Genomic DNA, 13888 nt, shown 5'->3' on the forward strand with positions numbered 1-13888 from the left:
ATGACCTTCTCTCCGAGCGCCATCGTCAGAACACAGAGCCCATAAGAGAAACCGAAGCCACGGAGAGGAAGGTATCGTTAAGAATATTTTATTTCAAAATGTCATGTTTCAAATTCTCATAAAATAGCCATGGTACATGTTTCCTTTTTTAAAGCGAGCATGTCTCCCAGAGATAATTAAGTGGATTTGATACACTTTCCAGAAAGCCTTAGGAAGTAACTCAGCGCAAAGATCAGAAATTTAAGTCAGACAGGCATGGGGGCCAGAAACTGTCTCCCCCATCTCCTGACTGAGGTTACGTGGCAGTTTCCTGGCATGTGAGCAGGGAAACCAGGGGGTCCCACCTCTGAGGGTCTCCCAGGGGTGCAGCAGGATCAGGCCAGACCAGTGCTCCCTCAGGCCCGAGGCGTAGTGAGAGAGTGCTCCGGGATGCCGACCGTGGGGTGCAGTCCAGGGCCTGGGTTAGGGCTAGGGTGCGCGCTCAGCCGAGTCACGCCCACCCCAGCATCCATGTCGGGGAACTGGCACCAGCAGCCCCGTTACCCCACGGCACGATGAGCACCCAGACTTGCTCCCCACATGGGGCCTCGCGCCTGTTCTCCCTCCAAAGGCATTCCCTGGGCCACTGTGGTTTGACAGCAACGGGAAAAGCACCCTGAGCCTCAATCCTGACTCCCAGGTGACGCCTGGGCCGTGTGGCTGTGGGCTCACCTCTGTACTCCGTCACTCCGTCTGCAAAAGGGGAGTGATGCTCCCTGCCCTACCGGTCCACGTGAGAGTCACAAAGTAGTGTCCTTAAGTCTGCCGCGTGATTCAAATGCGAGCTGTTGCTCAGAAAAGATGCCATTTTATTTAATTGAAATAATTTTTTAAAAGATTTTATTATTTATTTATTTATTTGAGAGAGAGAGAGAGAGAGAGAGAGAGCACAAGCAGGGGGAGAGGCAGAGGCAGAGGGAGAAGCAGACTTCCCGGGGAGCAGGGAGCCCAATGCGGGGCAGACGCTTCACCCACTGAGCCACCCAAGGGCCCCGAAAAGATGCCATTTTAAAGGTGAAGGCAGGGGCACCTGGGTGGCTCAGTCAGTTGAGCCTCTGCCTTCGGCTCAGGTCATGATCCCAGGGTCCTGGGATCGAGCCCCGCATCGGGCTCCCTGCTCAGCGGGGAGCCTGCTTCTCCCTCTCCCACTCCCCCTGCTTGTGTTCCCTCTCTTGCTGTCTCTCTCTCTGTCAAATAAATAAATAAAATCTTTAAAAAAAAAAAAGGTGAATGCCTGAGGCTTTGTGCTAGCTCGCTCTTTCCACAGCTTCTGGTAGAACTTCAGCTCCCGAGCCTCAGGCTTTGCGGGGCAGGAACCACACAGGCTCTACCTGCAGTAGGTCTGGACTGGAGCCTGAGACTCTGCATTTCTCAGGGTGCCTATGCTGCTGGTTCCCAGAGCACATTCTGAGGAGTGCAGCTCAGAGACTAAATGCTCTGTCCAGTCTGCCATTGGATCTAAGTGTCAGCACACAGGTGGAGGAGCCAGGAACCCTGGGCACACACTGCAGCCAGCGGGACAGACACTCAAGGCACATTAAAAAATAAAGGGCTGGGTCAAAGCCACCCCCTCAAGGCCAAAGGCTCAGACTCAGGGAGGGGCGAGGGGCAAGAGCCCTCAGGGCCCTGAGCTCCCGCTCATCCTCCCTTCTGAGTGCTCCCCTAACACACACACACACACACACACACACACACACACACACACACACACCAGCAGCAGCAACCAGAAGAACTTCAACCCTTTAGCTAGCGAGCATTCTGCTCTTCTGCATTTCTACACAGGCTCCTCCCTGGGAATATGGGCTCCTGACTTCAAAGCAGGACTTAATGAATTGTAATTGCACCAACCCACTCCTGACTCCTTTCTCAGGATGAGAAATGGCCACACTGGATAGTGTCACAGGGGAAGACAGAAGCTTTGGGGCCACCGCCTACAGCCACTGCCTGCAGGGCTCCCAGCCCCCTTCTTGGTACAAGCTTTGGAGTCCTCGTGCCAAGGCGTCTTCTGCAGGTTAGACGGTATCCTGGGGTCCCTGGAAGTTAAATCAACAAGACAGTGGGACAGACAGACTGGTCCTAACTAGGAAGCCTGATCTCTCCACACTCAAAGTCTTCATGTTGTATGAAGAAGAAAATGTCAAAATCTCCTTAAAATCTTGGTGATGAGCCGTGATACCTCTGAGATTCGTCCACCCTACAGGTTCTGGAATGTCCGGAGGCACCGATTCTTACTCTGTAGTCTACTCTCAGTCACCCTCCTGGACCACTCAGCTCTCCCATCTTCCCTAGGGCCCTAGGGTCAGCTGGACCATTTATCCTACTTGGTTTGGCTTCAGAACATGTAGTTATCACATACAGTTATAAAGTCTATACCTTAGGGAAAAATTGGTAGGGATTCCGATTGGTTAAAAAAAGACCCACACTGGGGCACCTGGGTGGCTCAGTTGGCTAAGCGGCCATCTCTTGATTTTGGCTCAGGTCATGATCTCAGGGTCCTGGGATAGAGAGCTCCCAGTTGGGCTCTGCGCTCAGCAGGGAGTCTGCTTGAAATTTACTTTCTCCCTTTCCCTCTGCCCCTGCCCCACTCACACATGCACGTGCGTGTGCTCTCTCTCAAATAAATAATTTTTTTTAATTTAAAAAATAAAAAATAAAAAAAGACCCACACTATATACCTGAGTGTATACTGGACACCAAGATGTCAAATAAAACATCATTCATGTCTTTTAAAACTAACACACTCTTATTGGATGTGGGATATGCCATTTTATTATTTTATGCACTATAAGTAATTTGTTGTTGTAAAACTTTCGGGGGTGGGGGGAGAGCCCAGATAATTATAAGTGATTACAATTACAATGCATATGCAAAATTATACTTAGAAGCTTTGATCCCCACTGCCCCCCACCAATGGCCCCATTTCTCTTTTGGTGGACATTTAGTTATCAATGTAACAAACCACTACAAAAGTTAGTACCTTCAGAGGACAACTTCTTCTCTCATAATCTTATTTATTGCTTGGGCTCCAGTGAGCAGTCTCAATTGGGGTCTCTTGCATGGGTACAGTCAGGTAACGGTTGGGGTGGGGTCAGCTCAATGCTCTTCTGAGCCATCAAAAAAGTCTTTCAATGATTAATTGCAAACATGCTCCCAAAAAGTGGGGGAGAAAAGAGAAAAGGAAAATCTCAGCAAAGAAATAGAAGATGTAAAGAAGAACCAAATCGAAATTTTAGAGCTGAAAAATACAATAGGCAAAGCAAAAAAACTCATTGAATGAGCTCAAAAGTAAAATGCAGTGGGCAGAAGAATCAATACCCCTGAAAATAGAACAGTAGAGACCTCCCAGTCTGAACAACAGAGAGAAAGTAGACTTAAAAAAAAAAAAAAAGCATAGTCTCCTAGACCCCGGAGGGACTAGAGCCAAAAAGCTAATATTCATATGTCATCAGGATCCCAGGAGAGAAGAAGGTGAGGCTGAAAAAAAACATGTCAAGAAATAATGGCTGAAATTTTTCCAAATTTGGCAATAGATTTAAACCTACAGATTCAAGAAACTAGAGAGCCCCAAACTGGAAAAACACAAAAAATCCACACCACGATACATAATAAGCACACTTCTGGAAACTAAGGACAAAGAAAACTGGCAGAGAAAAACACCACCTTATTTACAGAAGTAAACACAATTTGAATGATAGCAGATTTCTCATCAGAAACCATAGCAGCCAGAAAGAAGTGGCAGGACATGTCAAATGCTGGGAAAAAAAAAGAAAAAAAAAAAAGAACTGTCAACCCAGAAATTGAGATACAACCAAAATATCCTTCAAGAATCAAAGGGCAAGCAAGACCTCCTCAGATGCAGGAAATCTAAGAGAACTTGTCACCAACAGACCTTACCCTAAAAGAATGTCTAAAGGACACTCTTGAAACACAAAATAAACAAGAAAAGAAAGAAGACTGGAACATCAAGAAGGAAGAAATAACAAAGTAAAAAAGTAAAAATATGGGTAAATGTAACAGACTTTCTTGTCCTCTTGAGTTTTCTAAGAACAAATGTGGCAGTCCTCAACAGGTCCACGATGGCTCATTCTCACCTGGTAGGTAAACTGCGCCAACTGCAGGCTTGACCTGAGAGGCCAGTTTACCAGAAGCTTCTCAGAATGTGGTCCCTTGACCACCTGCATCTCCTTAGGATGCTTGCTCAAAAGGCTGTTTCCTAGGCTGCTCACCAAACCCACTGAATCAGCATTGCTAGAGGTGGGCTCCAGGACTCTGTGTGTAAAGGTGATTCTTTCATACACTAAGGTTTGAAGAGTCCTCAGACCATTTGTCAATAAAGGGTCAAGCTCAGTCCCTCAGAGTTAACTTCTGAGGAAGGTGAGAACAAAGTTCTTTGTATACAAAGTCCTGGCTGTGGGCAATCCAGCCCTGCAGGGCTAGAACAAAATTCAAGGTAAAAAGGGAAATCAATAACCCCCCTGCGGTCAAGGTCACACACTTCAGCATTGTCACAGGGTGATGTCCCAGGGAGTGTGGGCCCACAGTGGTGGGATCTGTCATCCATCTGTGCCTCAGTTTCTTCCTCTGTAAAACCTGGACAGCATCTGCCTTTCCTAACTCATGGAGTCAAGATGAAGGGCAAAATAGGTGAGCTGTGAATGGCTTGTAAATTATTAGTTATTCTACCCAGTGTGAATGTTTAACCTCCCCTTAAAGAGAGCCACTGTGTTGCCCTTTTTTCTTGGAAATGGAATGTCTGCGTTCTTCAGACTCCGGGAAAGGCAGGCATGGTTAAATAAAACGTAGGATTTAATTCACCCCGTCTTTCCTCCAGGGTCCCGCGCAGATGGCCAACCCCAGCACTGAGACAGATGAGGCCCCTGTCGCCACTGGGTCAGCGGTGCTGGTTAGATGGCAGGACCCCCGAGAGCTGAGAACGAGTACCCCCCAGGGGCTGCTCCTCCAGGGGTCTGCAGGTCCCCGCAGCCCTCGGGGTCCCCAGCACTCACCTCCCAGAGGACATAGCCCCAGGTTGGTCCCCTCCAGCAGCCAGTGGTAGCAGTGACAGGCGACAGGTGTGTCTGGGGAAGGGGGGAGGCTTGCAAAACCTTTGCTAGATTTCACTCTAGCCTAGAAGGAGGAGGTTTGTAAGTTGACCTTTGAGGGGTGGGGTGTCCGAGGCAGAATCTTGGAGTGAAAGCCTCAAGGACATGGGTAGAGGGCGAGAGAAGGGTGAACTATTTTATAAACAGAAGTTTCTCCGCCAGCCAACCTGAGAGGGCAGTGATTAGAATCACCCGAGCTGATGCCGCCTGGGTGCCACCAGGGCCTCGGGCGATGGACAGCAGCGGCCTCCCGGGCGGCAAAGGGGCTGCGCCCGGCCCCAGCCCCTGTCCCCGCGGCGGGCGGGCACGGCGGGGCGCAGCGGGGAGGCCGCGGAAGCCCGGCGCGCTCGTGGTGCGCGGCAGGCGGGTTCCTCCCCACTGAAGTCATGCACTTGGCGCGCTGCGTCCCCGCCGGCGCGCAAACGCGGCTTCGGCCAAAAAGGGGGTGGGGTGGGGGTGGGGAGCGCGCACAATGTGTTTCTTGTTAGGGACCCGCAAGCCGGGGCTCGGGTGTTGCTTTTGGTGCCGCATTATAATAGGAAGATGTAGCTTGATTCCGGACCAGCCCGCCCTCGTCGCAGGCTGGAGGGGGCTGCTGCGGGTTCCCACGGACGCCGCTGCGCTCGGGCGCGGAGGGCGCGCGGCGGGCGGCCGCCGGGGATCCCCGCGGTGACCCGAGCTCCCCGCGGGGCCCGGACCCCGCGACGCGCGCCTCGCGGCGGTGCAGACTTGGCGACTCCAGCCCCGCGCCCGCCAGGTCGCGGGCAGCCCGGGATTGTTTTCTAAGACCTTATCTCTTGCTCAAGTTAATTTTCTTTTTTAATTTGGTGACCGGCACAAAAGTCACAGGACGATCCTTTGTGAAAGCCAAACGCGGCCACAAATCGGGGCACTCCACAGCATTTGTAACTAAATATTTGCTGGGCTGGTAGCTAAATAGGCCCCTCCGCCAACTTCCAACTCCCAAACTCTGTTTTTTTGTTTTGTTTTGTTTTGGTTTTTTTTTTTAACGGAGCTGAAAGGTGATCTCCCTACAAGGAGATCAGACGGTGGAAAGCAATTGGATTTAGCACGGCGTTCTCCCCCGGTGCTCTTGGATCCCTGGGCAAACAGGACCGCGCGCCGCATCCTAGAAGGAATTAGGGCCGGGATCCTGGCGGGCTGGGATGTCTCTTAAGCCCTCGTGGTAGCTGAAGTGCTTTGTTAATGCAATTCATTAGCTGTTTGCGACAAGAAGTAGAAGAGGCTAGGCAGGTCTTCAAAAATACCCAAAGGGAGAAAAATAAACATCCTCTTGTTTGCTTTTTGTGGCTTTATTCATTTTCTTCCCCTCCCGTTGCCCCTCATCTAAGGCTGTTTTAAACCAAATTCGGTTATCTGGTTTCAGGGTAAGGGCTCCCTCTTGCCAAGGTATTAAATAAACAAGTAAAGCAAAAACTTGAATCCTTATGTAATCCAGATGCTGTTTCCTCGAAAACCACAACAAACTCTGCTAAACCAGATAACAGGATCAGAACAGTCGTCTCCCCACCCCACCCCGTTTTAGGGCCAGCAGAGGACATCCTTGTTCAGGAGCTCCTCTCCAGGACAGACGATAAATAATTGCTGCTAACACTCTGAACTGCAGATGAGCACCCTTGAGGGATCCGGATGCCGTAAACTGTCCCGGAATGTTGGCATCTGGTTCTTAAAATGGAACTTTCCCTAGAGATAAAGCCGGGACTGAGCAGGCGTCTGCGTCCGCGGGCTGGCTTGGAAGTTTCTGGCCTCTTGATGCTCTCAATTGAAAACGCAGCATTGGAACGGGGCTACGTCGGCCGGGCTTTGTAGTGGTAATGAGGACGCAGCCGCGGGTCGGCCGGCGCGTAGAGGCTCGGAGCCGCGGACCCGGCTGCACATCCTTCCACCTCCCCCGGGGCGGAGGGCTGGGGGCTGCTGTTCTTGAAAAATCTGATGGTTTTTTAGAGCAACCTCCAAGGGTTCTGCGGAGCCAGGCAGGGGGACAGTGGGGGCGGGGTAGGGGTCCTTCAAAGGTATTTTTAGGAGTCCAGCATGGAGGTCATCCCCGCGAAGATCCAAAGGAATAAATAAATCTCGCCATCCGCTAAGACAGTCACCTTCTCCCCGTCCGTTCCTCCCTCGCGCCAGGCCCACCCTGCACGCCTCGGTTGCAAAAACAAATAAAATAAAGCAAAACCTCTTGCTTTGGCAACCTCTAAGCCACGTTATGCCTCTTTCGGCAAAAGGAAGATTTCTTTCTTCTCCCTCTCTCGGCTTTTTTCTTCTCCCCCGACTCCCACCCCCGCCCTTTCCTGTTCTTCTCGGTCCTCTTTCCTTCCCCCAAATCGCTCGAAACTTAAGACGTGCAGCGGCTGCAGGTGCGCGCGGGCCGGGCGTCCGGGCCGGGGCGAGCCTGGGACGGCCGGGCCTCGCAGGCATTGATCAGCTGGGCGCGCGCGCTGAGTGACGGCGCGGTTGCCATGGCAGCCGCCTGAGCGGCGCCGCGAGGACAAGGCTGCAGGGCGGCGTGAATGGGCGGCGTCACGCGCCTGGCGCCAGAGAGTCTGCTCCGGGGGCTCCGGCTCCGGCCCCGCCGCGGCCTGGCCCGCGCGCCGCCGCCGCCGCCGCCGCCGCCGCCAATTCATCACCTGTCAGGGATCACTCGGGGGGTCACGGGCGGAATGGACACAGCTGTGAGAACAAAACCAGGGGGAAGAAAGGCGAGCGCTCCCAATTGCGCCAGATGTGCAGGGAGGACCTTGAGCCCCCCCTCCGGTCCCCCCGCAGGCTCCTCCCGCCCCCCGTTGCATCACGCGGGGATTGCAAAGGCGGCCCGGAGGCCCGGCGCGCCCGGGCCCGGAGCTGCTTCTGATTACGGCGAGCGGCTGGACGCGCTGGGAGCCGCCGGCCGGGCCGGGAAGGAGACCGAGTGAGTGAGCCCTGGCGCCGGGTTACGGGAACTTCCAGGGTAGGCGTGTGGCTTGAAATGGGGGGCGTCCCGGTGAGTAAGCCCAGGGGACGGTATCTCCACCCCCACCGGAAGTCCTTCACACCTTCCCACCAGCCGCGGATCTAGCGAATCCAGGGCCCTTTCTGCAGCTGGGACCATTTGAACTTCAGAGGCCTCAACTGCGAACCCACAGAGACACCAATTGACAGATTTTTCAATGCCTTGTACCCCACCCCGAAAATGCTCCAACACCCTTTTCTCCACGGAAACATAATTATAAAGGTAATTTCGTCTTGGGCTTGCTGAGACAGACGCGCTAGAACTCGGGCCTTTTTTTAATCATTAACTTAGACAACCTCCTAATCCCCTTAAAATGATCTTTAAATGAATGTCGAACCGGGTAGCATGCCAGTCGAATCCAACACGATCCGGCCGACTGGACTCTGACATGGCAGCTGAAGAAAGAAACCACACAACTTTGACCATATTTAGCAATTTTACTGCATCAGGGTACACAAAACGATCATGGGAGAAGACACTGTCTTAATCAACTTTGCGAGTGTGTAAAGTCATACCGTACAACGCTCATTACGAACCAGCCCAGAGCCTGGCTGTTGGGATAATGAGGCTGGCACGGATGTTAACATACGGTGTCCTTGGAAAAAGCTAGGAATGCGTCAGTATCGCAGAGCTGCAATGTCCAAGAATCACAAGTAATAATTTGAGAATCCCAAAGATGTTTGTTTACGTTGGCTATTATTGTAAAATAGTCAAAGTATAACATCATGAACCAAAATAGTGTCAAAACAAAATCTGTTCCACTGTGGCACGTATGTGACAGAAACACATGCACACAAAGTACATCAAAAGGCTCGAACTGTGGGGGACTCAGTATTAAATCATTTCCAGACTTAATATCAGAAGAGAGGTTGTTAATCGAACACTCATGAACAGATTAGCAGGCAGCTTTTGCAGGACAGGCCCTCAGCCGATTTCTATGCTGGTCAGGAAACCATCCACCTCCAACCTCCAAAATGAAGTGGCTTGGTTTTCCCAAAGTGACATGCACCTCAGCAGGACCCACTGCCTCCCTAAAGAGAAACCCTGGGGCGGGCACATGGTCGCAGTTGGTGTCAGGGACTGGCCCACCAGCTGAGAAATTAATCATTAATTGAGGGACAAAATACAGGTTCCCCATGGTCAAGCTTTGCTTTTTCTCTTCTGCCCCCTTCCTCTTTCTGAAACGCAAAGAAGGTGCCGTATGGAGACAACAAGTAAACAAGATGCTGACAACTATGACATCTTCTCTCCGGTCTTCTAGCTTATTGTATTCTGGGGAAATAGGATTTTCCAAACACAACTCATTTACTGTAGTCTTCAGTTAGACTAGGATTATGTGTGAATTAACTGAAAAGTACTTAGGTAAATGGCTGCAAGCTTTAGACTGCAGGAATAACTTCTTCAGGATTTAGAGAGGGAAAACAAGGAAAAAAGCAAAACGTGAAACTGCGTCCAGGACAAGGGCTGAAAAGATTTCTAACGTCATCCGTGACAGAATTTTTATTTTTCATAGTGTGAAGATGTCGGTCACTGGCTGGAGCCACCTACCTTTCACAAAACTTTAAAAACACTGTAAGTGCTGGAATGTGACACCAGAAATCCGGATTTGTGCATAATTAATCACCTTACTTTGCCACCCACACTGCAGGTTCCCAGACAGGCAGCCTCTCAAGAGCAACGTATGTAAATACAGCTTCAGTATGCAAATTTTCCTAATGATTTCCAACTAAGAGGATCATTATAATAGACCTGCCTATTCTATGAAAGCAACCCCGAAAAGTGTCCTGCCTCTCAGAGCTCCTTAGCGATCAGCACGGTTTCCAATAAGTACTCATTTTACTGACTTTACCAATAATGCCTCCGTGTCGCTCCGGGTTGCACGATCCCACACTAAACCTGTCGTTGAGGGCGCGCGTGGGTGTTTTGTGTTTTGTTTTGTTTTGACATAGCTTAGCCTTATCTTAAGAGACTGAACTCTACACACGTCTCTTGTCAATGGCAAACTTATTTGCGTTTTTACTGTCTTCAGAAATGCTTTTCTATCTGCTGACATCCCGTGGGTCGCGGAGAACGGTGACTTTCCCTCTGCTGTGCAGAACTTGTCCGCGTCGCTGTGGTTTTAGGGTTGCTGAAACCTCCAGGGCGTGGAAGGCTTAGTCAGGGGACACCCTAGGGCGAGGGTACTGGCTCACCATTAGAATTAGAATAAAGATGCACATTTGGATTCCTGGGGTCTCCCCCCTCCCCCACGGCCTCCCCTTCTCCCCCCACCCCCCACCCCCCACCCCCCACCCCCGGCCTCCTCTCCTCCTCCTCTCCTTCTCCCCCGCTTCTCCCCCAGCCTCCGCTCCGTTCCCCTCCCGCCCCGCGCTTACTGTACTCTATTTACCACCCCAGCTGGGCTCGCGCCCGCCCCGCCCACCCCACGGGGATTGGCTGCGAACGCGGAAGGACCGAGCGCTCGCCCCGCGCCAGCGCCCACCAATGGGGACGCCCGCGCGGCCTGATGGACGCGCCGCTTTCCACCAATGGGGACGCAGGGAAGCCGGATCGTATGCCCCCGGCGAGTGCGGATAAAAGCCGCCCCGCCAGGCTCCCCTCTTCATTCTGAGCCGAGCCTAGTGCCGAGCGCAGGAAGCTCCGCAGGCGGCGGCGGCCTGAGCTCCTAAGCAGCCCGCTCCCTCCCGGTCTCTCCTTTCCCCGCGCGCGGTCAGCATGAAAGCCTTCAGTCCAGTGAGGTCCGTTAGGAAAAACAGCCTTTCGGACCACAGCCTGGGCATCTCCCGGAGCAAAACCCCGGTGGACGACCCGATGAGCCTGCTGTACAACATGAACGACTGCTACTCCAAGCTCAAGGAGCTGGTGCCCAGCATCCCCCAGAACAAGAAGGTGAGCAAGATGGAAATCCTGCAGCACGTCATCGACTACATCTTGGACCTGCAGATCGCCCTGGACTCGCACCCCACTATTGTCAGCCTGCACCACCAGCGACCTGGGCAGAGTCAGGCGTCCAGGACGCCGCTGACCACCCTAAACACGGACATCAGCATCCTGTCCTTGCAGGTAAGACCTGCTCCCGGTGCCCCCGCCTGCTGCCATGGCCGCAGTCCGGGACTTACAGATGAGCTAATTAACTTTAAAAAAAAACAAAAACAAAAACAAATCTGCTATAGATTGAGTCGCGCGTGAAATTGCTAATAAGTTCTGACACGTTAATGCATTTGTCTTTGATTTCTGAATTGTAGCACAAACGTGTTTAATGAAAGTTGCTGTTCTACGGGCTACTTAAAAAAAAAAAAACACGCCCTTTCTCCTTAAGATTGTCTAACACCGCCTTTTATCCCCTTTCTCTTGCAGGCTTCTGAATTCCCTTCTGAGTTAATGTCAAATGACAGCAAAGCGCTCTGTGGCTGAATAAATGGTGAGTGTTTGCTCGTGCCTCCCGTTGGTAAACTGCCTCTTGGAGTGTGTGCGCGCGTGTTTTTTCATTTGTGTTGGGGGGGAGGTACTTGTGTATCTGCAAAATTTGGGGTTTAGTAAATGAATGTGTACTTTAGTATGACCCGTAGCACATTGTCTGTGTATACTGCAGATGAAGGGGCTCCTGGCTCTGGTTACTCAAGATCACAGAACATTTTCCTTTAAAAAAAAAAACAAAAAAACAAAACAAAAAAAACCAACCCAGTAACTTATTATGAAGGCGGCTGAGGCAAATGTGTATTGGCTTCTGCCACATGTACTGCCCTGGCTCTTCTCTCCTATTGCTCTGGTACTACGAGGTACTAACCTCCATCTAATTAATCTTATCACCACAAATTCCATAGAGATCCTCCTTCCCTAAAACTGGAGCCGTCTGAGATTCGGCTAGCCCAGCATTGCTTCCCTGTGCCTCAGACCCTGTGATGTGGGATTCCGACTGCCCTATCTGTTAACTAAAGGGCTGTTTTCAATCAAATAATTGTTACAAGAAGCAGACTGGCGCCTGTGAGCACTGCTGTTGGAGATCCAAATAGGAGATTGCGTTGGGAAGTTTTTCCCTTGAGTCTCTGCTATTTTCATGTTTAATTTTCGCTGTCGAGGCCGAGTGTGTGTGTGTTGCATCTGGACGCCAGGGTTTGCCCAATCTTTGAGTGTTTGGTGGTTAAATGTTCAAACTGCGGCTTCCTCCCGGCGCCAGTCCGCCCGCCTCTGCCCTTAGGTTCCATTCTCCTAAAACATGCCTCTCCCCCAATCTTTTGCAGGTGTTCATGACTTTTCTTTTTCTTTGCACAACAACAACGAATCCACAGGATCTTTTAAGGCGCTGAACTTCTTATTTTTCAACCATTTCACAAGGAGAACAACAAGTTGAATGGACCTTTTTAAAAAAAAAAATGGAAGGAAAACTAAGAATGATCATCTTCCCCAGGGTGTTCTCTGACCTGGACTGTGATATTAGTTATTTATGAAAAAGACTTTTAAATGCCCTTTCTGCAGTTGGAAGGTTTTCTTTATATACTATTCCCACCATGGGGAGCGAAAACGTTAAAATCACAAGGAATTTCCCAATTTAAGCAGACTTTGCCTTTTTTCAAAGGTGGAGCGTGAATACCAGAAGGATCCAGTATTCAGTTACTTAAATGAAGTCTTTTGGTCAGAAATTACCTTTTTGACGCAAGCCTACTGAATGCTGTGTATATATTTATATATAAATATATATATATATTGAGTGAAACCTTGTGAACTCTTTAATTAGAGTTTTCTTGTATAGTGGCAGAGATGTGTATTTCTGCATACAAAGTGTAATGATGTACTTATTCATGCTAAACTTTTTATAAAAGTTTAGTTGTAAACTTAACCCTTTTATACAAAATAAATCGTGTGTTTATTGAATGGTGATTGCCTGCTTTATTTCAGAGGACCACTGCTTTGATTTTTATTATGCTATGTTATAACTGAACCCAAATAAATACAAGTTCAAATTTATGTAGACTGTATAAGATTATAATAAACATGTCTGAAGTCAATACCTGAATTCTGAATGGTTTTTAAGATCTCTCTCTCTCTCTCTCTCTCTCTCCACTTCTCCATCCCTCCCGCCACCCCCCAAGCCTTAGAACTTGTATGCAGAGAAACTCCTTATCAGATATGTGGTCAGTGCCAGCACTTTGGGGCAAAGGGCTACTGCTAGCATTTCAGGAGAGCTGACCCAGCTGGGAAGGCTGTAAACAGAAGTTTCTCTTAGTCCTGCAGGGAAATATCAGTTGTATGCCTTGGCGCTGAGTTTCAAACCAAGAAATTGCTGCGGCAGTGACTTCTAGGAGTCAGATCATCCAAAATAAATGTGGAGTCTGGAAGGACTACTTGTCTGAGTAGGTGTTAAGACACTTTTGTTGGAGGATATGAAACTGCTTGTTAATCGGAAGGGTAAAGTCCACAGAATTCAGGACATGATTTAAAAGATTTAGGGGAAGGGCAGAAAAGACCCCTGGGTGTTCACTGTTTGCCCGTGGGAATGAAAGCTGTAAGAGGGCCCTGAGCTCTCAAGCTTCACCGGCGCCTCCTCCACCTGTAGCTCACCCGGCCTCTGGGAGACAGGGCTGGGGCGGAGCCCACTTTCCAAGACAGGTGGCTGTTAGATCGCCCTTCACCCTTGACTGCACCCCTGGACTGCCCAGGGAAGGAGAAGAGGGAGGGAGAGGAGAAGGGCCTTCTAAGTCACAGAAAAAGTAGCAGCGCGCTATTTCCTCACCTGGCA

General features: G+C 50.4%; 1 protein-coding gene across 1 annotated transcript; it reads left to right on the top strand.

Moving 5' to 3' along the window:
* Window positions 1-10743: 10743 nt before the first annotated feature.
* On the top strand, window positions 10744-13157 carry ID2 (inhibitor of DNA binding 2). Its single transcript, XM_028099622.2, has 3 exons — window positions 10744-11214; window positions 11509-11572; window positions 12393-13157. The coding sequence occupies exons 1-2, from the start codon at window positions 10867-10869 to the stop codon at window positions 11563-11565; spliced, it is 405 nt and encodes a 134-aa protein (XP_027955423.1). The 5' UTR covers window positions 10744-10866; the 3' UTR covers window positions 11566-11572; window positions 12393-13157.
* The last annotated feature ends 731 nt before the right edge of the window (window positions 13158-13888 follow it).

This window comes from Eumetopias jubatus, unplaced genomic scaffold (genome assembly GCF_037043125.1).
Source record: "Eumetopias jubatus isolate StellerSeaLion01/CBP00866 unplaced genomic scaffold, mEumJub1_p1.0 scaffold_9, whole genome shotgun sequence".
In the NCBI taxonomy this organism is placed as follows: Eukaryota; Metazoa; Chordata; class Mammalia; order Carnivora; family Otariidae; genus Eumetopias; species Eumetopias jubatus.

What these genes read in the sequence shown, in the direction of transcription:
- ID2 (XM_028099622.2), top strand. Translation starts at nt 10,867, where the DNA reads ATGAAAGCCTTCAGTCCAGTGAGGTCCGTTAGGAAAAACAGCCTTTCG. An exon ending in TCAGCATCCTGTCCTTGCAG is followed by an intron (nt 11,215 to 11,508) that starts GTAAGACCTGCT and finishes TTTCTCTTGCAG; the next exon opens with GCTTCTGAATTCCCTTCTGA.